Genomic DNA, 26,246 nt, shown 5'->3' with positions numbered 1-26,246 from the left:
TGAAACGAGTGGCCCCGGAATTTATCGCTGGTTTAATCCCGATGGTTCATTGAACGACTTTATAGGCTGCCGCATCCTGGGTACGCAGTTGCTGATTGCGCTCAGCTGCACGAGCCTGTTCTTGTGCCCGGGCTGCAGCATCGGCACGGCGTAGACGAGCTGGTTCCCGGTTCTGCTCGCGGCGTTGCTGATCGAAAACTGCCTGTTCCTCAGGAGTACGTATGACGCGAGGCCTCCCCATTTCAGAGCCGGAGAGAAACCACTGCGCGCGCTCCACTGCGAGGGTGAGCAACGACGACACAACTGGCGCAGCCAATCGCGTGCCTTTATCTTCTCATTTCCGCTCATGCACATGGGGTTGCGTCGGAGGAGTCTTCGGCGTACAGGTGACAGACGGACGGACTAATCGGCTAGCCATATACAGCTTCGCTGTAAAGCAAAACTTCCTAGACCCGCTGCAAAACGAAGGCCCCGCCCAGCAAACTCCGGTTGCCTTTGATCCACTGCGGACAGCATCTGGATTCCGATTCTATTATACTAATTAACCAAGTGTATACCTGTTCTCCGGGTACTGAATGCACTGCTATGGAGTCAACATATCTGGCGCACTACGTGCTTTATTTCGAGAACGAGTAACAAACGACGGGAATTGTTTTGCGTCGACGCAGAATCTCAGTGGCAAGAAAGCTGGCCACTGTGTCGCCGTGTGTCGTCAATGCGTAATAGTGCACGTTCCGCTTCGTGCGAGGAGTCGGACGACTGGAAGCACGTAGCCTGTGGCGTCACGCCCGGGTGGAGTACTGCTCGTCATTTTCGGGTCTCCTCCACCGGAGAGTCAGCTTTGTTCTGCAAAACAAGTTTCATACAGCCTTTTAATAATACGAAAAAATGCGCGTTTTAACGTTCCGAAACTGCACCGTAAGTTATGAGAAACGCCGTAGAGCAAATTCAGGGATTCATTTTGACCACCTTTTATCGTAGCTTGAACCCATTGCTCGGAAGACGAGCGTTTTCTTGCTTTCTGCTCCCATTGGAACGGGACCGCCGCACCATGCAGGCGTCGAACCTGCGCGGCTTCGTGTTAAGGAGCGCAACGTCATAGCCACTGCACTGTACTGTGGCTCGCTTTGTTGTGAAGGAAGGAAGAGCGCTTCACTTAACAGCGGCAGTGATCCACCGAGCTCTGTGGACTCTTAGCATGCGCTTGAATATTGCTTCTTGAAACAGTCTAGTTAAACAGCGCAAAGGACAGGACAAGAAATAAACACGCTACAGTGTTCCTTCTCGTCCTCACTTTTGTGCTCTTTAATACTGTTGTAATGCATAAGCTAGCCCGAGCAAGAACCCTATAGTGCAAATTGATGTGGTATAATAACCAAGGTACAGAACCAGAACTGAACCCGTCTAAAAAAAAAGAAATTGGCAGTTACTTTACCATGCGCTAATGATGATGAAGGCTAAAGCCTGCACGCCCACGCGTCATTGATTAAATTACTTTGTCATTCTCATTCAAATGCGATGTTACTTCCTATTATTTGTTTTCTCTTTATGTGTTTTTCTCTTTACTAATTATCTTTCTATTATTCTCTTTTTATGTCTCCTAGACATCGCCACTAATTATGCGCGGTTAATGGCACATTAAAACGGCCGCCGCAAGTCTGTGAACACCAATAAGGCACATGCCCAGGTTCAGTGAATAAACTTATTTTTATTTTAAAACTGTGCATATCTCGGAGACCTTATATTTCATCATTAGATGAATTAACACCAAAGGTCGTCGGTTCGACTCTCGACCTTCACGATGCCAATTAGAATAAAGCTCGGAGATATGGCCGGTTCGCCCATATCTCCAAGTTGGTTCGCCTGAATTTTGGTGCCATAACGGTGGACGTCGAACTTTTTTGCCCGTGGACCTTCTAAGGTTTTCGCCTATAAAAAAGGGAAAAAAGAAAAGCGTCTTTTTTGCGCGAATCGGAACTGAACCTGAATGATACCATTTCTTTCACTCGGGAACCAAACCAATAAAAGGTATAGCTTAAAAAAATAACAGTGGGACATCAACCCCAATCACCCAACTGTCGGTCAGGGCTGGGTTGAAGCTGAACCTTACTCGGCATTCTTTCTGCCAAGCACGTCTGGCCAGCGACAGCGCACCTGGATCCTGGTCACTTACGAGGCCGAGGACGCACACCGTCATCCCACCGGCTAGCGGGTTCAAATTCCGGCAACGGCTTTGTGGGTGCGCTACCATCACACACCCCCTACACCTAATCTAGCTCTGGAATTCAGACCCACCACCTGGCCAGAGCCGAGCAGAGTGCTTCGAGTCACAGGGCTACGGCTCTGGTTATTATACGACGAGTCATTAGGCTATAAGTTTATGCGGTACCCGCGCGCTATACATGGGAATGGATGGATGGAAAAACCTTTAGCCCGCAAAGTTTAACGTGTCGCTCAACGAAAACCTGACACTCTCGAACACGTGAATCCCACGCATGACGACGACGGAATGATGATGACGGACCGACGACGGAACGATGACGGCGGCATCGCAGCGACAAGAGAGAGATGAGATGAAGGAAGGGCAGGGAAGTTAACCGCGGAGTTGCCCTATTGATTATCCTACACCCGGAGATGGGGGAAAAGAAAGATGATGAACAACATAGGCAAAATAATAAAGGGCCAGCCAATGTAAAGACATTCGTAAATAATGTTCGCTGGTAGTCAAAAACGTTCGTCTTAGGGACACTAAAAATACATTTTCGGTTTTATAGCTGTAAAATATACAACCTTCTAAAACACTTGCATTTAATCACTTAGCCGGAAAACGCTGATTTATTAGTGGAGAAAATGTCACCTCATTGTCCTGTGACAGATTTCGAAGTGTCTTCCCGTATTAAGGGGGTTTTAGCGCCTCGAAGTTCGTGAAGTCTCTGGGCATTTTTCATAATGCGCCGCAGTCCTTTATTTTTTATTGAAATGAATATTAGGAGAGGTTGGCGCCTTCATGATGGCACCGGCTACTCCTTGTCACTTGGCAAAGCAAAAAATTTGCGTAAAAAGGGAGAATAGCGACACAAAGTATGACACTCAGTAGAACACTTGACGAATAAAAATATACAGTCCAACAGTACATGAGTCGCAAAGTTTTGTGGATTAGTTCAGTACACGTACGCATATATAAAGTCAGTTGGAAACAATCAGCGGGTGGCGACACTGCCTTGAAGTTCCCTCACCGCCGCGCTGCGACGTCACGCATCATGATAGTGTCCACTGGAACCTAGTTAATTTCTTTATCGGTAACCATGAACTACAGTGCATTCCAAAACAGCACAAGAATGGGAAGCTTTAGCTCGCGCACTTCTATCTAAATACATTGGAAAACAGAAATGTCTTTTGCCGGCAATAATTACACCAAACTTCGTGAGGTTTGTTGCATTTAAAAGCAAGTGCTAAAATCTAGTGACTTCTGGAAGCGGAATTGCGATTTAGGCTATCAACTCCTTTTATAAATATTGCTGAAAATCACAATATTTCAGAAAATAAAACTATAACCGTGCTAACACTAACTCAGCAACGAAAAAAAATACAAAGATTCCTATTAATCGTCGCAATCCTATGATAAGTCGCCAAATTCTTCAATGAAATGCAAAGTAAAGCAATGTAGAAAAAAAATACCTTGCCTTCAACAGTTCCACGTACTAAAAGATTAACTTGCCACAAAGTTGAAATTATCAAAGCCTCATCATTTTGGTACGACGCTTCCCGAATTTATCAGAACTGATTCCCAAAAATTTTGGAATTTTCTAGGCTGCGAAATTATCAGTTGACCGATATCCCAGTTAACAATAACATTGTAACCGACTCCACGTTTATAACGCAAGGTTCGAACTTGTATTTTCAAAGCGTGTTCCTTAATGAGTATGCAACCACAGCTGGAATTGCAATTGAAAATCCTAGTGATCGAAGCCCCAACTATTTAATTGAACGGTGTTCAGTTCGTAAAAGAAAGCTGAAATTTCAATGACTTCGTTTTGTTGGAAGTTGCTTGAATGAACACACAGTCTCGGGCTATCTTAGCTCCTCTCGTACATTTTATCACCTGTGCAACACGAATTCCGGAAATAAATGTGCACTGTGATGCAGTTACAGTTAATGAGTTTGCAGTAGTGCTCGATAAATCAGGGCAGATTGATCTACTTGTTTAGATTTCCGCAAGGCATTTGACCCAGTTACCCACAGTAAACATATTTATAAATTGGAAAGTATTGGCGTTCTCACTTACCTTCGATTAATGCTTATTTAAAACACAGGACACAGTACGCAGAGGTTAATGGTTGCAAATCTGAAACGCTTCCAGTTACGTCAGGTGTTGTGCGTCTTAGGCCTGCTGCTATTTCTAATTTGTGTCGATGATTTGCCCGCTACTATTCCCGAAAATGTGTTTGTCAGGCTTTTTGCGGATGCAAAGATTTGCAGAAACGGCGCACAAGCACTGTACAGCTTTTTGTTCACGTGTGCTCTTTATCCGACATTCACTACACAAGAAATCAAAATTGTGGTGTTCAGCGTGCCGGAGTCACAGAGCGGCCTATAAGGATGCCGTGGCGGGGGTCTCCGGGAACCACAACCAACGATATAAAGATAGCAGATGCGGCATCTAAACACAGTTGTTAAACTAGGGCCTACAATGAATATGACAGCATGTGCTCACCTTGACGCCTTCTTGTATGACAGACGTGACGTTTCGTCTCACGCCATCCAGGAATTCATTGATCCGGTCTGCAATAAGCGAGTGGTGGCAGATTTAGGAAAGCGTGAGCATATCAGGTGTTTCAGGGACAATCTGACGGATTAAACAGCGTCCTTTTTTCGACAAAACGTTATTCGCGCTGAGACTATAATTATTTAGTGAAAGATCGCGCATGAATTCGTTAAGCAGTTATAACGCTGCTGAATTAGCTTTCTAATTTATGGCTTTCAAACATACGGGATGCTTTTTTTTTTAATCGTAAGGAACTTTCTTTTTTATATCGCCTGCGGCAGATAGCGTAAATGTTGTCCCTAAGCTGGATTACTCGAAGCAGTGGACTTTGCTCGAAGGCGAAACAATTCTCTAATCAATGAAGTTATGCTAACAAACTTTAAAACTCATTCTTTACGACAGACGTTGAAATTAATTACGAGTTGCAAGTCAAGGAGTTTGCAAGGAATATCTACTTGGAACGAATTTTAACGATCGCACGCGTTTCGAGATATGCGCCGTAATACTTGCTGTAAAAATGCCCTGCTGTTCCACTCACTTCTCAACCAACCCGTCGTTTTATGCATTGAAGAAAAAAAGTAACGAACGCCCATATGTGTTTCGTCGCACACTTTGGGAATCAATATTTCGAATCCACTGCCATCCTGAAAATTCGTTCCAAGTGGATACACCTCGCGAACTCACCAGCTGCACTTCGTAAATTGCAGGATGTTCCGTAAATTAATTAATCTTAAGTATCGTCCGCTTCTTTCGGTTATCCAGCTCAATGAATAGAATTATGACATCTGCGTACGGCAATTCTTTGAAATTATGTTTGATCTTGAAAGAAGAAAGAGGAAACCAAGTGGTATATGTTTTTTCTGTCAGTGGCGAAAACGGTTGTGCTTCGAAACGTATTCGATAGTCGGTTCGGGGGAGCTTCCAGCACGCTTCCATTCGTATTCCATTTGTCTTCAAAAATTAAGTTTCGCGCACACGCAGTACTCAGACTAGTAAAGTACTATTTCAAAACTCTAGTATTGTAAATTTCGCGACAGTAGCCTTACTATTAAAAGAGAAAATTAAAGTCAAACTTTCATTTTTGAATTTCACGCCGCCACACCAGCGCCAGACGTCAGTGTTGCGTCTGGGAGTCCAAAGTGCTTCTACGCATTCGAGAAATTCACTAAGTAAATGCTTCTGAGCCTTATTATCAGGAAGCTTTAGCTCGAGGCAAATTCCCATGCCGCCTATTTAAATACATGTAAAACACACAGAAACGCTTTTATGAAACAGCCCCTGGACCAATTCGAATGAAATTTGTTGCATTTGAAAGAGAAACGTGAATTCGAGTGAATTTTGGAGGCGGATTGTTTATTAGGTGCCCGAAATTCATACAGCGAAGCTGTGTTCCTCTACCCCCGAATACATCTGTCGTGACCGTGGGCAAAAATGTGGGCCGATTTGAGCGGTATGTATGGACTCGCGAGTAGGAGGCATTGCCATATACGCAAACGACAAGCTTGTAGGTATCCGTAGACCTTTGGCTCGCAGAGGCGACGTATTTTGAGAGCATGTCGCCAAGGGTGCGGTTAAATCTTTCCGTCAGACCATTAGCTTGAGGATGGTAGGCGGTGGTGGTGCGATGAACGATGCGACATTTAGCAAGGAGCGCGTTTACGACTTCGGAGAGGAATACACGTCCTCTATCACTCAAAAGCTCGCGAGGTGCACCGTGATGGAGAATAAAGCTTTTCAGGAGGAAGGATGCTATATCACGAGCGGTGGCAGCAGGCAGAGCGGCTGTTTCTGCGTATCGCGTCAAATGGTCGATGGTGACGACTATCCAGTGGTTTCCGGAAGCCGTGCTCCGAAGGGGTCCATACAGGTCAATGCCAATGCGATCGAAGGGCCTGGCAGGACACGGGATTGGCTGGTTGGACCAGAGACATGCTGAGCAGGAACCTTGCCGCGTTGGCACTGAGGGCACGACCGAATGTACTTGCACACAATGGTGTACATGCAACGACAATAAAACCTGGATCGAAGCCGGGTGTATGTCTTGAAGACACCCGCATGTGCACACTGCGGGTCAGTATGGAAGGCAGAACATATTTCACCACGAAGATGTCGAGGTATGACCAGCAACCACTTGCGGACATGAGAGACGTTATTTCGGCGATAGAGAAGTCCATCCCGAATTTCGAACTGAAATGCTTGACGGCGCAAAGCTCGAGAAGGTGAAGGAACAGTCGACGGGTTTGAAAGGAAGCGGATAAGAGCACTAATACAGGCGTCCTTGTGTTGCTCCGAAGCCATGTCGCAGCCTGCTGGGAACGGAAGTACTTGGTCAACGGCAGAGAGGCAGGCATCGCTTTCGGTTAACACGGGCGAACAGGAAAGCGCGTCGGCATCGGTGTGGCGGCGGCCAGACCTGTAGACAACGCGCACGTTGAAATCTTGCAACCACAAAGCCCAGCGATCTAATCGACCTGAAGGGTCCTTCAACGTGGACAGCCAACAAAGTGCATGGTGGTCTGTAATCATATCGAAAGGGCGGCCATAGAGGTAGGGTCGAAATTTACCAAGTGCCCAGATTATGGCCAAACATTCCTTCCCCGTAACGGAGTAATTATTCTCGGCTTTGGTGAGGGTCGGTGCGGCTTGCGTATGCAACGACGTACTCGTCGAATCCAGATTTGCGCTGCGCGAGCACAGCGCCGAGTCCAACACCGCTGGCGTCGGTGTGTACTTAGGTTGGGTCTGTCGGATCGAAGTGACGCAGTATAGGCGGCGAGGTCAGTAGACGACGCAACTCTTGGAAGGCATCGTCACAAACGGACGACCAGGCTTAATCGTTCAAATCGCTCCGTAGAAGCTGATTCAAGCTAGCGGTGATGGACGCAAAATTTCAAATGAAGCGGGTAAAATAAGAACACAGGCCAAGGAAGCTGCGATGTTCTCTTACGGAGGAAGGTTTGGGAAAATCAGCAACTGCACGGAGCTTGGCGGCGTCAGGAAGAATACCGTATTTAGATACTACATGGTAAAAGATGGTGAACTGACTTGCGCCGAAGTGGCATTTCTTCAGGTTGAGCTGAAGGCTGGCGGCAGTTAGGCACATTAACACTTATTCGAGCCTACAGAGATGGGTGGGAAAATCGGGCGAAAAAATAACCACATCATCTAAGTAGCATAGGCACGTTTTCCACTTGAGACCACGCAACAGGTTGTCCATCATACGCTCAAATGTAGCGGGGGTGTTGCAAAGACCGAAAGGCATGACACGAAATTCATATAGGTCATATGGTGTTACAAAGCCCGTTTTAGGTTGGCCTTCGGGTGCCATGGGGGCTTGCCAATAGCCGCTGCGTAAATTTGATAGAAGAGAAGAACTCCGCGGTCGTCGTCAATTCTCGGAAGAGGGTAAACATCTTTACGAGTTATTTTGTTGAGACGACGGTAATCGACACAGAATCGAATCGATCCATCCTTCTTCTTAACAAGATCAACGGGAGATGCCCAGGGGCTTTACGAAAGCTGAATGACGCCGCGCTTGAGCATGTCAGCTACTTGGTCGTCGATAGCACGGCACTCTGTCGCAGATACACGATATGGTCTTTGTCGCAGTGGCGCACTGCTACCCGTGTAGGTGCGATGATAAAAAGTTGACGTGCGGCCCAAGGCAACATGCTGGCCGTCGAAAGACGAACAGAACTTGTCGAGAAGGCGTAGAAGCTGGATGCGATGAGAAACAGTCAACGTGTCGGCGATGGAGCTATGCAAAACATCGGGCGAAGTCGGCTCATGCGCGGGGTTACAGGTCACTCCGGTGACCTCATGAGTGGCGATGGGACCAGTTGGCATGTCAATGATGGCAGCAGTGTCGACACACTGGGCACGGCCAACGCACTCCCCACGAAGCAAAGTGAGAGGACAGGACAATTGGTTGGCGACGAGCAGTCTGCTGACGCCGGCATGAACGTCCGAAAGAGCGAAAGGCAGCGGGGAACATTTGCGACGAGCGAAAATTGCAGATGGCGTAAAAAGTGCGCTGGCATCAGCAACAATGTTGCATGACACTGTGGCAAGGGCAGATGAGTGCGGTGTAATTGTAACATCTTCGGCAACAAATAATTTATCTTCAGGCTCACGAGCGTCAAGGAGTGGGGCATGATACAGCGTTTGAAATTCCACTTCAGCACGAGAACAGTCGATGACGGCCTTATTAGCGGAAGGGAAGTCCCAGCCCAAAATAAGATCGTGGGAACAAGAACACAGCACCAAAAATTCGACGATGTAGAGGAGGCCGTTGATCACAACGCGAGCAGTACACGCAGCTGCAGGCGAGATGCGGTCTGCGCTGGCAGTACGGAGGGACACGTTTGACAGTGGCGTCGTAACTTTTCTGAGCGAACGGCAAAGTTTGGCACTGATAACTGAAACTGCGGCATCAGAGTCAACGAGGGCGAGTGCAGCGACGCCATCCGCATATACATCAATAACATTAGTTGGAGAAGGGAGAGGCCTTGGTCTGTTCGTGGGTGACGCGGTTCTTGCCGCTGGAACTGCGACGAATAGTTTTCCCATTCCGGCGAAGAAGGACGAGCACGCATCGGCGAAAGCGAGCGGCGTCGAGGCGATGGCGAACGGCGGTCAACAAGAGGGCGGTGGTCCGAGTAGGAAGACATCTGGACAGGGTTCTGAGACGCGGAGGATGACGGGTATGGGGAAACGTATGGTTCGGTGTCGAAGCTACGGCGGTAGGACGTTGCGCGGCGACGACAAAATCGTGCAACGTGACCAGGTAAACCGCACGCAAAACATATTGGCCGGTTGTCAGGGGTGCACCATTGTCCACTGATGTGTGGGTACCGCGGCTGAACGAAGGGTGGAGCTGGACGCAGTGGCACGACTGATGGAAATGGCGCAAAAGTCAGAGGTGGTGACCGCGCGAGAGCCTCGGCATAGCTGAGATATGCAGCCACCTCGGGAAAAGCAACGAAAGTCGGCACCGGCGGAGTCTCGCGGGCAGAAGGGAGACCTGCGCAAACTTGCTCCTGGATGACCTGGCGAAGGACGCCGGCAGAGGTTGACGATGTCCTCTATGTAGCTGGTGAACGTTTCACCAGTTTGCTGGGATCGGGTTCGTAGGCGTTGTTCAGCGCGAAGTTTGCGTACGCCAGGGCGGCCGAAAACTTAAGCGATGCTGGCTTTGAAGCTAGCCCACGTGCGGAGATCGGCTTCGCGGTTTTTGAACCACAGCTTGGCGACGCCCGATAAATAGAAGATCGCGTTGCTGAGCTTGAGGGGATCGTGCCATTTGTTGGTGTTGCTGGCGCGTTCATACGATTCCAGCCAATCTTCAACGTCTTTCTCGTCATGTGCCGCTGAAGATATCAGGATCCCGCTACCAACGGGCAATGGAACCCCCCAATATGTCAAAACTGCACAAATCAAACATTGGCTACCCAAAATCACATTCTTTGGGGGTGCGAGGGCTTACCCCCTCCCAGGTCGCTCCTGCCAGCTCCCTCACAACAGACGTGGGAGGAGCTGCTCAGAACACCGGATGAAAAACTACAAAAAGCCCTCGTTGCCTGGGCCGAAAGGGTCGCTCCTCGTGAGGGGCCATCCTAGGACTTGGGCCTGCCAGATAACTGAGCAGAATCTCAATAAAGTTGTTACCACCACCACCGCTGGGCACCGGTACATACGATGGCTGGAGTAACCGGTGGGGATGTCGGGCTGGGTTCGTCAGGCATGACGGATGGCAGGGTTCGGGTGCGTAATTCCAGGTTGGGGGAAAACCGCAGCACCTCCACCAGAGTCTAATATCAATGCAGTACCAAAGAGCAGCAGGCAGCGTGTCTCAACCAGAGGAGCTCAGGCCATCTCGAGCTCGCGCCTCCCGGACGACTGGCGATGTGGCTGCAGCGCCGGACATTCCTCTTCACTAGAGTTTACAGTTTACGTGAATTGGTTACACTATCTACCGGCATTTTTCAAATATCCTACTCACTTAAGATTGGTACATTTTATAGCTGTGTATAATCAATCAATTTCGTCCGCTTTAGATTTATTGTTAGGTGAAATGTACAGCATGGTGATGTCGTTATTCGTTGCTGAGGTACAGAGTTATAAGTGTGATAGTTTCATTTTTTATTAATACTGTGATTTTCAACAATATTTACAGTAGAAGTTGACACCTTAAACCAAAATTCCGCTTCCAGAAGTCTCTATATTTTAACATTTGCTTTTAAAGGCAACGAACTTCGTAAATTTCGGTGTAATGATTGCCGGGAAAAGTAATTTCTGTTTTCCCAAGTATTTAGATAGAAGCGCACGGGCTAAAGTCTCCCAGTCGGGCTCTTTGGAATGTCGTGTAATTCATGCTTACCGATAAAGAAATTAATTAGGCTCCAGCGGACCCTGTCAATATCCGTGACGTGGTAGCGAGCAGGCGAGGCAATTTCAAGGCAGTGTGGACAACCGGTAATTGTTTTTCGCTAAAGAAGGACTACGGCGCATTATGAAAAAATACCCAAAGACTTAGCGAACTTCGAGACGCCGAAAGTCCCCTCCCCCCCTGTATATAATATGGGAAGGCACTTCGGAATCTGTGACGGGACAATGAGGTGACATTTTCTAGACTAATAATCCCCGTTATCCCGCTGTGAATAAATGCAAGTGTTTTAGACGTCTGTACACTTTACAGCTATAAAGCCGATAAAGTATTTTTAGTGTCCCTAAAGCAAACACTTTTGGCTGTCAGCGAACATTAATTTACGAATGTGTTCACACTGGCTGGCCCTTTATTATTTCTTTTATCGTTTTCACGGTGCAGCTCTTAATGGCCTGTTGCTGCGGCGAGCGTTCGGGGCGTCGGCGTAACCGAGTGAACGAGCGCGGCGAAGAATGAAAGCGAACGTGGAAGACACGCTATCGCGAAGAGAGGAGGAGGAAATTACAGGAGGAGGGTTCAGCGGAACCATGAGACTGCAAGCGGAGGAGGAGCGGAGGGGAGACAGCCCGCGCATGCGCTGAGTTTCCGGCGGCACGACATCCGAAGCCACGTGGGCGATCTCATCTGCGCTTCCGAGGGGGAGCCAGGGTGCCGTGAGGTGGGGAGGGCTACGCTCGTCCGCAGCGTCTGCTGCTGAGGTCAGGAGATAGGTGTTCTGGAGTACCAGCGTGTGTGACGGGTATCACAGCTCCTGGAAAGGACGATGGCGAGCGGCTACGAGTTGGGCTCAACGTGACGCTCGCTTGGGTGTTGTCGCCGCTAACACTGGTTTTACGAATACCCCGCGACGAAACGCCGCATTCGTCCTTGGTGGAACGAAAACGTGCGAAGCGTAGGGCCGCGCAAGACGGGCTGTGCGGCGACGATGGCTATGATATGGCGCCAGAGTAGCGCGCGTCGTCTGTATGGCAACAAAGCCCTGCATGAACGGAAGCCTATCTGCGGCGGCACCTGTGGATCGCACCAACGCGTCACCCACGCGCTGCCTCTCGCGATCTCCCGATAAGCGAGGCATACGCTCCCAGCATCGCTGCATTTGGATCGTGCCGAACGAGACAGATTGTCCGCTTCAGCCAACGTACCGCGAAATGAAAACATGTATAGAGCTGCGCTCAAATTTCGCATCAAATGGTATCGTAATCGTTGGTGATTTTTCCTTTCATTGTCTTTCTTTCCCCCTTCTCTCAGCGTAGGATAATCAATCGTGCACCGCATTGTTTGCCTTTCCTTCTTCGTTTCTCTTTTCGCTGCCGGTCCGTCTTCGTCACGCCTTCCTTCGTCGTCATGCGTCGTATTCGCGTGTTCGAGAGCGACAGGTTTTCTTTGCGGGATTTAAAATAAAGTTGTTTTCATCCATCCATTCCCATGTATAGCGCGCGGCTACTGCATCAACATATAGTCGAATGACTCCCCATAGAATAACCAGAGCCGTGGCCGTGTGAGCTGAAGCACTCTGCTCCGCTCTGGCCAGGTGGTGGGTCTGAATTCGAAAGCTAGATTAGGTGTAGGGGGTGTGTGATGGTAGCGCACCCACGAAGCCGTTACCGGAATTTGAATCCGCAAGCCGGTGGGATGACGGCGTGGATCCTCGGCCTCGTAAGTGACCAGGATCCAGGTGCGCTGTCGCTGGCCAGACGTGCTTGGCAGAATGCCGAGTGCGGCTCAGCTTCAACCCAGCCCAGACCGGCACTTGGGTTACCGCCACGGTGACGCGACGGATTAGTGTTGATGTCCCACTGTCAACCTTCGCATTCTTTTTTCTTCTTTTTGTTTTAAGCGATATCTTTTATTTTATAGTCTCGGGTACGGAGTGAAAGAAATGGTAACGTTGAGGTCCACTTTTCCATTCGCGCAAAATAACTTCTTTTTCTTCTTTTTTATAAATGTTCAGTTCTGGTTCAATAGCATCAGTTATTCGCTCGTACAACCAACTCAGTGAATATGCTATCTGCTATATTTGAAAACTTCTGTTTATCGTGAAATAAAATAAAGAACCACCCGGTTGGTATCGCAACTATAGTTGCGGAAATACCATTTGCTGCCATATATAGCGCGAGAGCCTCCCTGCGTTACCTTTTAGATGAAGGCCTTTACTAATCATCACTATCTTGGAACTCGTCGAGGTTGTTCGAGGTTGTTCAGTGGCGTTCCGCTGCATTAGTACGAGGTCGCGTGTTTCATGCCCAGTCATGCACGGCGGCCACATTTCGATGGGGACAAAATGCAAATGTGCTTAAAGTATGTGTGCTTAAAAACAATATCAGGCGGCCAAATTTATTGCGCCTCATATGAGGCGGAATATGAGCTAATTATGAGGCATATATCCCTCATAATTAGAATACAGCGCTACAGCGTTAAGGCAGAAACAAAACGCGAACACGAGCGCCGACGATGAAGCGCTTCAATCGACTGATTTACAAGGAAAGAACACAGCGGCAGCGATATACCACTAGCCCCATCGCAACCATTAATCATTCCTTATAACCCTTAGTATACATGCATAACATTGGCAGGTCTAATACCATGAATGAATCGATCATCAAACATCTTCAACATTCTTTTTTCTTTTTTTTTCAGCATGAGTACACGGAACCCGTGCTCAGTCTGTGTACACTAACTGTGCAGGGTTTGTAAACAGGGATAAGGCGCCTCAGAAAGGCTGGCCTTTCTGAGGCACCTTATTCCTGTTTACAAACTTTATACCACAGTGTGCTATTCCATCTGTCAGCTCCTTTCTTGTTTTTGGACTAACTGTGCAGGATGTGAAACACTCGCAATGGTGCACAATTAGTAACTTAGTTTAGTTAGTGTCGGAATCGAAGCACTGGAGCCGAAATTGAACCATTGAATGCGCCGCGGAACTCGCGAATTGTAGCCGAAACAGGAACGCATAGAAGCATTGGTCAAAATCGCTCAAACACCACTCGTACCCTGCTTATTGCACTACAATCCAAATCTCCCTTGAACAGCTGGCATTTTATGCCGAATGTCCAGAGGGCTGCAAGACCAGTGGTGTGTGATATTTATCGGTGACACGTTTTACTGAAGAGGTCGCTGTGGTACGTAATTTCATTCTGCGGCCGTAGTATGGTGCCACTGCTGGAGTCCACACTAAAGTCGAAACATTGAAGCACCACGAATGCGGCATTATTTCGCGAAGTTCGTAATCCTTTAGTGTTTGACGTATTCATACACAAGTATGCGATGAGTACATGACTCGACATGCATGGGCATCTTTTACTTCGTAATTTACGTCATTTTATTAACAAAAAAATTTTTATGACAACCCACATGATGACAAGGCTTGTGGATAAACGCAGAAAGCGACTGGAATGTAAGAAACAAAACAAAAGGCGAACACGGAAGTGAAAAAAAGAAAGTGAGGAGTCTGAAAACAGGATCTCTGGACTTTACAGGAAGGAAAAAACCTTGCTTTTGGTCCTACGTCCGTCACTACAGTCGACAAAGGGTGAGCTGTGCAGTCTGGATATATGCTACGCGGTCATGTTACGGCTGCGGCAATAACGAGCTCCTGGCCAACCATGCACTGGCATTCTGTGTTCACTATGTCTGATGCCGTTGTCGTTTCGTCAAGCGCTCGTGCAGGTCGTTAGTCATGGACGACCGACGGAACGCACTGATCTTTGAAGGTATTCTGTTTTTGGTATTCTATAAGCACCCACCTACACTGGACATGTCCATTTCCTCCGCTGTTGAAGAGCTGATTGGCTGAGTGCGCCTGTCTCTTTCTGACGCGTATCCCAGCCCAGTCGATCAAAACATCAGCAGGAAATGAAACAGACATGTCCACTAAGTGAACACTCACAGGATACCCCCCCCCCCCCCCCCTCCCTCTATAGGACGCGCTTCGCGCTCTTGCTTTTCCCTAACAACGGTGCGTATCCGCCTAACCACGCCGGACACCCGAAAGCTTTGACCTCGCATTATGCACAACACATTTGGTCAGTCACATAGCGCTAGGCCTTGTCAGCGCTGGGGTTTATCCCGGAGGAACAATTCAACGCAATGCGCGCAGGTTTGGATCATTGCTTCGGCAAAACGAGTACAAATAGAGACAGTCCCACATAGCTTGAGCCTAGAATTTCAAAATGAAAGGTGCATCGGAAGCGAACTGAACCGAACGCATACTATTCACAATAGCCTATAGTGACTCAGACAATGTCTTTGTTGGCCGCTATAACTCACTAATTAAGTTTATTTACCCAACTTTTTAATTATTGGCTGAGGACCCCAAGTATGATACGCCGACTTGTAGAGCACCTTCAGGAACCACCGATCGAATTGTTTCCTTTGCGATACGTCTCACGGGGTCCATTTCTTCCGGGTTGCGAAGAAAGCCCGCGAAATATGAAAAAAAGCCATGTGACGTAGCGTTTGCGCAGTGGTATTGTGCTGCCCTCTCGCTTAAAGTTGTTTGGAACTAAAGTTCTGCGCAGAACATTTCCCAGACTTGAAAAGCCGCTTATGCGGTTTTACACATATATGAAGCTAATAGGTAATGAAGCAAGAGAATGTATTAGATAGTTCATCATTGCCACACAATCTCTGATGTCATGCCTGTATAATAGCTACCCTCGAAACTTACCCTCCTTGTCTATTGCACTGTCTTAAAATCTCGTAAGTTTCTTAATATTGCCAGATGATATTAAGGTTATTCAAACGCATGCACGGTGACCCAGTGAAAGCCAACTGCGACACTGTACAACGATCGAAGTGGTGATTTCGTCCCTTGGCCATCGGTCGCTTGCGTTGTTCAAGTTACTATTATAGGGTATGTATATTCTAAATCTGGTTGGTCAAATTTTTGGGCGCTGCTGTCTTTCCTGCCCCCGGTTCTCTCTCTCTCTCTCTCTTCGTTTCCGTCGTTAGGAAGGGTGGGTTCCCTTTCCCGCAATGTCATGCGCGTAAATTCTCTCAGCGGCTTCGCTCCACAAGTGATGCGGTGTTCATGGATCATCAGGCAAATACTCTAGCACCTATACTTTTATTGGTTTAATAATATGACGTGCACCCCGCTAAAAGCAAATAAAAGCAACGTTCTCGACGCTCAGATTCACATTGAGCTTCAAGGGCTAATGCCCGATCATAAACTATACGGTACTCAGATGAAGCGAAATAACGACGTCAGTTGTCCTCGATCGTTAACATCGTTTCCTAAACGGGATATACGCGCTGTCATTGACAGCGTCGTTCATTAATCGGCGACTTCGCTTGCCTGCACTGCCGTGGGTATTGTACCTTCTTCCTCATTGTTGTGTGCTGAACATAAGAATAAAATAATGCTCATCACGCACTTCTACTTTCTTCCTCCGACGACGCCAGTGGCCATGACTTGCGTCACGTTTTGCACATTAACACCTTCCCGGGAAGGGGGGGGGGGGGGCTATTAGGCCTCGTCGGTGTGGCATTTTGCTTGGTTTAAAGTGCAAATGCCCAGAGGAGGATAAAACTGACACAACACATGCACTGTACACACAAACGGTCGTGTTTTATCCTTCTCCAATATCTTATCTTGGGCTGTAAGACCGGAGGGGTTCGATTGCCGGAATTTCCTAGTACAATCGAATACGTGCTGAGTCCGTGCGGTTAAAAAAGAAGGAAGTCGGCTTAATATACTGTCTAGTGCACGTAGTGCCGTCTACAACCCATATATCGAAATATTCCGTATGCCCCATGTGTGCTGTATCCATAATCCTATACGGTCCTGCATGTTTGAAATCCCACATAAACCCACACGATCGTACAGAATTATGGCACGAGGCATATGGGAGCTTTCCTAGAGGATGGACTTCCCGTCAACTGAGAAGCTTTTAAATGAGAAACAACTAAAAGGCGATGGCACCTGGTGGTAATCACGGTAATGAAACACGGTGAGCTCTTCCAAAAGATGAAACAGTTTTGACTAAATAAATAAAAGGAATTCGCAGTCCCTCTAAAGGCGAGGCGTCGTCAGTTGATTGACTGGAAACATTGAATAGTAACTCGTCTCTCTCCGCAAATACCGCGGCTCCCCAGCAAGGGCCATCGTTCGAAATAGTCACCGCTTGCATCTGACCTTTTTCCCCTGTAAAATAAATTAAAGTGTCGTCTATTGGAAGACGCAAAAGAAAATGAAAGCATATTCATCAACTCGAATAGCGAACTTCAGAATCGAATAAAATCTAGCCGAATAACAAGCACTATTCGATTCGTATTCGAAATTTCGAAGGTTCAGATTTAAATACTTTAAATAATTGAAAGTATTTCGCGTCGTCATCATGTATATTCGTGCATACTCATGTATCATCTATACATGAATGCATACGTGCCTACAGCACAGTGTAGCATCATGCAGCTGGTCTGATTCGTTCTTCTCGCGAATATATCAGCACGTTAAACGGGTATGATCGCGGTCGAGTTTCTATACGTATATGTCAGTGACACCTATGGCATTTTCACAAAGCAAAACTATAGGGCTGGATAATATGTAACAGTTCTATTCAGATGGTATTATTTCACGCACATTTTGAGTGGACCAAGTAGCGGCCGGGATCGGCTGGCTGCGAACGGTAGTTGATAAGAAAGGAATAGATTCGAGCAAAAGGATTTCACACATATACGGGCCCGTTATTTGTTATCCGACAATAACCTTCTGGCTCGTGGCTGGTACGAAATAGACCACCGATTTCGTTAGGACAGATCGCCTGTCCGATCTTATAAGCTTGAGCATAAAGAGTGCATTAGAACCGCGACTTCAGACGGGACGTAAAACGAGGAAGCGGAACGGACGAGCGGTACCGCTCGTCCTGTCCACTTATTCCTTTTACGTCCCGTCTGAGGTCGCGGTTCTTCTTTAAATATGTCGGACCAACTAGCCCAAACTTCTCCCCTCATAAATAGTGCACTTTTTGCATTGCATTACCACCCGACAGACCGCTGTTCGTTCAAGCCTCTGCCAGAGCCGAGAGTTTCAGCGAGAATTCGGGCTCAAAAACGTCGATGCCGCTCGCAGTGTGCTCACCCGTGGCGCCTGCGAGGTCGTCGGAGACCTTGCCGAGGACCATTGCGAAGGCCTGCTCCGTGTTGCCCTCCGCGGTCTTGTTGAGCACGCCCTGCCAGAAGTGCGCGTCCACCTGGCGGCCCTCGAGCAGACTGGCGGCGCGCACGTCATTGGACAGAATTACCACCGCCGACAGCAGCAGCAAGAGCAGTGACGAAGTGACGCCGCAGATTCGCACATCGTGGTGAGGACCGTCGCCCATCTTGGTCATGTGCCCGAATATGAACACTTGCGCGTTCTCCTATAGCCGAAGAAGTTAGCAAAGGACAACGGCGTGCACCTTAAAAAAAAAGCAACTTCATTATATATGTATTAGACACCATGTCAAGTCACATAACCGTATATAAGTAAGTCTTGCATAGCTTTGTCAGGTAAGGAGCTATCTTTCGGGGGCAGATGCGCGGGAAGTGATGCGCCCGTGGATTTAGAAACTGGAGAGCGTTTTGAATTCTTGCGATTGTGTTGTCATTTCAACAGATCTAGGTCATCTTGAAATCACGTATGTGCTGACATACATGCGTACGTCTGTTCTTTTAAAAAAACTACAAGCTAGTTGAAAGGAAGAGCTTGTTTTAGTCTCCCCCTTTTGCCGTCCTTTGTCTCCTTTCGCGCTGTTTAACAAGATGTAAGTTACAGCCTTCTTTTATGTACTTTTGCATCACCAAAAAAAAGATGGAAAAAGGGGCCTATACAGCTTTGGTGTCGCGATTCTTAATCGTTTAGTGCTTCTCCAGTACACAGTTGACCCACCTGCAAGACGTTGAAGCCGGTCCTCTCTGGTGGCGGGCTGACGTGTGTGTCGGCAGGGACGTGTGCGCGAGTTTACGTGCTCATTTAACCTGCGTGACTAAAGAGTTCGCTACACGCTTCACTGAATAGACGATCGTGACATGACTTAAGGACGTTTCCCTGAAGGATCCGTTTTTCTGTGTATGAAGTGTTGCGACGTATAAGCGTGACATGGTTCGCCGTCGCGTGATCTCGACTACGATTTTCATCGAATGCCGTCTAGTATACTTCATGCAACCTCGTGATGTACAAAGAACTCGTTTCCTCCACAGAGCACAGCGTCCCGTGTTCTTAGCGTACAAATGCCGAGGGCTTCGCCTACGTGCAATATCATGTCATGTCATACAATCAAGTGACGCCCTGACTTGTCTCGTTACCTCGCCGTTTAATTAAATTACCTTGCGATGCTTTGTTAGGAAGCCTGCGTCAACACTTTCATTACGTACAGGCCTCCTCTTGCTCTGTTCGCACAGAGACAATGCAGAGAATTTACTCTTGTTGCTGACACGTGCGACATTTTGGGAAGACGAACTTGTCTTTTAGAGTCTTGGAAGCTGTGTAGTATGCACGCTATATTTGCTCAGTTTCACCATGTGCATTTCAAGTTTGCAAGTTATGGAACGCAAAGCAATAAAGCGCACTGCAACGTACCATTTTTCCAGTCTACGTGGGCACTTTGGTTTTTCCCGGGCCATCATAAAGTTAAACTAAGTCAATCTTCACCGTGATATAGTCACAATTAAACCGACTGAACACCGCTGCATGGCTCTACTCAAGCGCGATGCACGCAAAGCCAACCCTAAACCTTCTTACGAAAATGTGGGCAACGTTCATACTTGGTACGTGTCTTACGTCGTACACGCATTGATGCACGAGGAATAGCACGAGGCATTATCTGCTGGCTCGCAGCCGTTGATAGTCCACAGTGTCACCTATTCAACAAAAAGGAGCGGGTCCATTATGGCGTCCGTGTGGTCCCGCCGTGCCCTCTGAAGCTGGCGATGTTGTGGCTGCTTATGTCACAGGAGATTGGCGGTGATGGTGCTGCCGCTTGGACAACAATTTCTGTTGTGCTCCTCGGCTGTCCGTATCATTAAAATTGTTTATTGCACACGAATTGCGAGCTCAAACGACACCGGCAATATAAGAGAAGCCGTAGATGAAAACTGTGTGTTAATTCTGATCGCTTGGTGCGCACAGAAATAGGGAGTTTGGGAAATACGTACCGCAAACAAGCATGTTTGCGCACACAAAGCCCCGCGTCTTGCTTGCATTCTTCTGTGCACCTCTCTGCGTTTTTAGTGGCATGATCACCGAGGGAAAGTTTTGTTTCATGCGCAGAATAAAAGAGAATAGAGAATAAAACAGTGCAGTACAAGATTCATCGGTTACCTTATAGACATGATATCAGTGCATAAGGTTAGCTACAAGTTGAGTTACTGAAGTATCTGGAATATTCAGCGTTAATTAGAAATCACACATTACCGCACACCAACGCACAGAATCGTAAACCTTAGAGACCCGCCACGTGAGCTAAATTCTCTGGCGAAATTCCTAGAAATCCGGAAGTAGGAAGCGAAATCATTACCACACTAGTCACTAATTACACACAAGAAAGTGGCATGATATTTAACCGGCAAATAATTAATGGGAAACAGTTGCCTCCTAGTTCGGTTCGTGTGTTGCGTTCGCCTAAAGTTGACCTAAACAACACCAGCGCCGATGTGCGAGTGCCACTAAGAGACACCTAATTCAAACATCAGGGTCGCCTACCATTTTCTTTTTTTTTGTGCATACCGTGGTTTGCATTCTCCACCATTGGGCTCGAAGAACCGGAAACTCCATAATATCCACTCTCCATAATCATACAATGCATAATATATAACTCCACAATATAATAGCCATAAATGTTTATTTCACGTGTCGTGTCTGTCCCACTTATATTATCGCGTTTACTTGCCACAAGAAGTCGCCAGAAAGGAAATGTTCATTTGTCGGCATCAACGATTTGTTCTTACCCGTTCGGTGGATGCTATCCACTCAACCACAAAAGCACACTTTACGCACTCATAAGGATGTAAAATATATATACTGCGAACTAAACTTGCAGTTGAAATCTTTCTTGAACGGCGTTTGGCGACTTATGGTTTATAACCGATATTTACGGCGAGTCCGGTTAAAAGCTCGCTTGAATATTAATGTGTACGAAGTCTATTTATGCTGAAACCATGACAGCATTGGGTGACCAGGGAATCGTGTTCGAGCAAAACGGCCGACTTGAACTAGAAAAAACCCCGGCCACGGCAACCGCATTTCGATGGGGGCGATATTGCCAAAAAACACCCGTGTACTTAGATTTAGGTGAACGTTAAACAACACCAGGTGGTCTAAATTTCCGGAGTCCTCCACTACGGCGTGCCTCATAATCAGAAAGTCGTTTTGGCACGTAATATCCCATAATAGCAAAAATAAGAAATAATATTAACTAGAAAAACAAATCCCCCTTAGGCCCAGCACCTCCCAGCGAACTCCGGTTGCCTTAGTCCTGCGTCAGCCAAGTCCTCCTTGTCTTGTTAAACAGTCTTGTTAAACAGCGCAAAGGACAGGACAAGAAATGAACACGCTACAGCGTTGCTTCTCGTCCTCAATATTGTGCTGTTTAATACTGTTATGATGCATAAGATAGTCCGAGCAACAACCCTGTAGTGCTTCTTAATCTGGTATACTAACCAAGGTACAGAACCAGAACTGAACCATACTCAAAAAAAAAAGAAGGAAGAAAGAAATCGAGAGTCACTTTGCCATGCGCTAATGAGGATCAATGCTAAAGCATGCACGCTCACGGGACATTGAATAAATTACTTTGTCATTCTCATTCGAATGCGTTGTTACTTCCTATTATTTGTTTTCTTTTTACGTGTTTTTCTTTTTTTACTAATTACTTTTCTCTTGTTCTCTTTTTATGTCGCCTAAACATCGCCACTGATTATGTGTGGTTAATGGCACATCAAAACGGCCGCCGCAAGTTTGTGAGCACCATCAAGCCACATGCCCAGGTGCAGTGAATGAATTTCTTTTTATTTTAAAACTGTGCATATCCCTAGAAGTCATATTTCATCATTATATGAATTAACACCAAAGGTCGTGAGCTCGCCTCTCGACCTTCACGATGTGAACAGCCTGGAGAAATGGCCGGTTCCCCCATATCTCCCAGTTGTTTCGCCTGAATTTTGGTGCCCTAACGCTGGACACCGAATTTTTTACCCATGAGCCATCTGATGCTTTCGCCTTTAAAGAAAAGAAAAGAAAAAGAAGAAAAGCATCATTTTTGGCGAATCGAAACTGAACCTGAATGATATCTTTCACACCTGAACCAAGCCTATAAAAAAGAAGGTACCGCAATAAATAAAAATTGACAGTGGGAGTTCAACCTCAATCCGTCGCGTCAGCGTGGCGGACACTCAACTGTCGGTCGATCAGCTGGGCTGGGTTGAAGCTGAGCCGCACTCGGTATTCTGCCAAGCGCGTCTGGCCAGCGACAGAGCACCTGGATCCTGGTCACATAGGAGGCCGAGGACGGACACCGTCATCCCACCGGCTAGCGGGTTGAAATTCCGGACACGGCTTTGTGGGTGCGCTACCATCACACACCCCCTACACCTAATCTAGCTTTCGAATTCAGACCCACCACCTGGCCAGAGCGGAGCAGAGTGCTTCGAATCGCACGGTCGCGGCTCTGGTTATTCTACGACGAGTCATTAGGCTATAGGTTTATGCCGTACACGGGCGATGTGCATGGAAATTGATGGATGGAAAGAACCTTATTTGAAATCCAGCCAAGTTTAACTCGTCGCTCAGCGAAAACCTGTCGCTCTCGAACACGCGAATACCACGCATGACGACGAAGGAAGGCGTGACGAAGACGGACCGACGACGGAACGGTGACGACGGCATGGCAGCGAAAAGAGAGAGAAAAGATGAAGGAAAGGCAAACAAGGCGGTGCCCAATTGATTATCCTACGCTCGGAGAAGGGGGAAAAGAAAGACGATGAAAAAAGAAAGATCACCGACGAATACGACACCCCCTGATGCGAAATTTGAGCGCAGCTCTATACGTGTTTTCATTTCACGATATGTTGGCTGGAGCGGACAATCTGTCTCGTGCGGCACGATCCAAACGGAGCAAAGTGGGGAGCGTCTGCCTCGCTAATCGGGGCATCGCGAGAGGCAGCGTGTGGGTGACACGTGGGTGCGATTTGCAGGTGCCGCCGCAGATAGGCCTCCGTTCACGCAGCGCTTTGTTTCCGTACAGACGAAGCGCGCTACTCTGGCGCCATATCGTAGCCGTCGTCGCCGCACAGCCCGTCTTGCGCGGCCCTACGCTTTTCTTCTCGCGTATTCGTTCCACCAACGACAAGAGCGGCCCTTCGACGCGGATGTATCTTAATTACTTTATCGGCTTTATAGCTGTAAAATATACAGACTTCTAAAACCCTTGCATTTATTCACAGCGTAAAAACGCTGATTATTAGTGCAGAAAATGTCACCTCACTGTCCCGACTCCGAAGTGCCCTCCCATACTATATATAAGGGGAATGGAGTTTCGGCGTCTCGAAATTCGATAAGTCTTTGGGTATTTTTCATAATGTAACGTAGACCTCCTTTACCGAGAAACAATGACCAGGTGTCGACACTGCCTTGAAATTCAATCACCGCCGCGTTGTGACGTCATGGAATATGACAGGGTCCACACGAGCCTAGTTAATTTCTTTACCGGTAGGCACGAACAACATGGCATTCCGAAAGAGCCCAAGACTAGGAAGCTTTAGCTCGTGCACTTCTATATAAATGCATGGAAAAACAGAAATCGATTTTGCCGGCGATCATAACACCGAAATTTATTAGGCTTGTTGGACTTAAAAGCAAGCGCTATAAACTAGTGACTTCTGGAAGCGGAATTGTGATTTAGCCTATCAACTTGTTTTATATATATTGTTGAAAATCACAATATATAAAAAATAAAACTATAACCTTTATAACACCAACTCAGCACCGAAAAAAAATAGAAAGATTTGTATTAATCGTGGCAATCCTAGGATAAGTCGCCAAATTTTTCAATGAAACGCAAGCTGAAGCAATGTAGGAAAAAGAAAATACCTTGCTTTCAACAGTTCCACGTGCTAAAAGATGAACTCACCCCAAAGTTAAAGTTAGCAAAACGTCATGATCTTGGTACGACGCTCCTCGAATTTCTCAGAAATGATGTCCAAATATTTTGGAATTTTCTAGGCCGGAGATTATCAGTTGACCGAAATCCAAATTAACAATGACGCTATAAACGACTCCATGATCATGGCGCAAGGTTTTAACTTGTATTTTCAAAGCGTGTTCCTTAAGGAGTGGGCAATCGCAGCTGGAATTCACATTGAAGATCCTGGTGAAGTACCAACTATTTCTGTGAAAAGTGTTTTGTCTATGCTGCGTAAACTCGAAGAAAACCTCGACGGCCCGCGTTGTGTCAATTCATAAAAAAAGGGGACAAGCTAACAATATCTAATTATCGGCCAGTTTCAATGACTTCCTCTTGTTGCAAGTTGCTTGAACACATAGTCTCTGGCTATCTTAACTCCTATCTTACATTTTATCACCTGTGCAACATGGCTTCCGGAAATCAATGTGCACTGTGATGCAGTTAGGACAGGTAATGATTTTGCCGTTGTGCTTGATAAATCAGGGCAGATTGGTGTACTTATTTGGATTTCGGCAAGGCATTTGACACATTTCCCCACGGTAAATTTATTTATAAATTATAAAGTATTGATGCCCCCACTTACCTTGGTTTAATGCTTATTTAAAACAAAGGACACAGTACGCAGAGCTTAATTGTTGCAAATCTGAAACGCTTCCACGTACGTCAGGTGCACCCCAAGGAAGTGTCTAAGTCCCGCTGCTGTTTCTAATTTGTGTCGATGATTTGCCTGCCACAATTTCTGAAAATGTCTTTGTCAGGCGTTTGGCAGATGACTGCATTCTCTTCAAGAGCATAAACGAACAGAATGATCATTATTGCATCTTACAAAATTAGCTATTAGCCGTTCATCAATGGTGCGTTAAATGGAATATGCAACTTAGCCTACATAAAACTGTCATCGTGCGAATTTTGCGTAATAGATAGGTTTCTCCTTTCTCTTACAGCCAACTAAATCATTTTATTGTGGAGGTCACACATTATAAGTACTCATGCACCACATTAACGAACAATTTAACATGTGGACAGCCCCTTTTGTCAGACATTTGTTTTTCATCATTTTCCAAGCTGCGCTTTCTGAGACGGAAGCTTAGAGGTACTCCAAGAAAGCTTAAACTTCTTGCATACATATTTTATTAGATAGAAATTATAGTAGGCGTCGATATTATGGGGGCCGTTCATAAAAAAGCATATTTACCAGCTTGAGATGGTGCAAATGCAAGCGATTAGGTTCATTTATAACAAACACAAAAGGTTAGATTCACCCACGATACTAATGAAAACCAATCACCTCCTATTACCTATAATGTACTTACAAAAATGTCCCGTTTGTCAGTCATGCATAACCTTTGGCACAAAAACTAAACATAAAGCTTCCCACAGTAGTTAAACAGCTATCGTCTAGACGAACTCAGACTCGTTAACTCAAACAAATCCTGTTTCTAGAGCTTTAACAAAACTAGATGGCTGGAAAATGGCCCCTGGAAGACAATTCCAGTTGGAAACAGTCCGTGGGGAGAAACTGAGTTTACACACTTCAACGCATAAAACAGCGGTTTCTTAAAACAGTAACTGAAACGCTAATGATTTCGTCGGACACTTTGAAAATTAATATGTTGAAACTGCTACAGTCTAGAGAACTCGTTCCTAGTGAACACGCATTGCGAACTCAGCGGCCATGATTCGTAGATTAAAATTATTGTGCGTTAAATTACGTAAATAAATTGTTAATTGCTGTAATTCTGCTAATTATCCAAGTTAACATTTTGATTTCTCGCAGAAGTAATGGACGCCTCACTGGGTAATTTAGATCAAGGGTTAGAATTTCGCTATTGGCTATATATATATTTATTTATTTATAGTTGACATGTGATGTCGA

General features: G+C 46.6%; 1 protein-coding gene across 2 annotated transcripts in view; it reads right to left on the bottom strand.

Moving 5' to 3' along the window:
* Positions 1 to 599: 599 nt before the first annotated feature.
* The window catches only part of LOC126532016 (uncharacterized), a 38,731-nt gene continuing 13,084 nt past the window's right edge, over positions 600 to 26,246 (bottom strand). The window contains exons 1-3 of one of the 2 annotated variants that reach the window (XM_055070367.2): positions 18,292 to 18,704; positions 4,715 to 4,782; positions 600 to 846 (exon numbers count right to left, since the gene is read on the bottom strand). In XM_055070367.2, the coding sequence (XP_054926342.1) occupies positions 808 to 846; positions 4,715 to 4,782; positions 18,292 to 18,541 (357 nt within the window). In that variant the 5' untranslated portion in view covers positions 18,542 to 18,704 and the 3' untranslated portion in view covers positions 600 to 807. Of the gene's footprint in view, positions 847 to 4,714; positions 4,783 to 18,291; positions 18,705 to 26,246 lie in introns of those variants that run through there. The other variant, XM_072288094.1, reaches the window with a different exon arrangement.

The sequence above is a fragment of the Dermacentor andersoni genome, chromosome 5, assembly GCF_023375885.2.
Source record: "Dermacentor andersoni chromosome 5, qqDerAnde1_hic_scaffold, whole genome shotgun sequence".
NCBI classification, from domain to species: domain Eukaryota; kingdom Metazoa; phylum Arthropoda; class Arachnida; order Ixodida; family Ixodidae; genus Dermacentor; species Dermacentor andersoni.
Note: the sequence above shows the minus strand (reverse complement) of the source record. Positions and strands in the feature narration are given on the sequence as shown.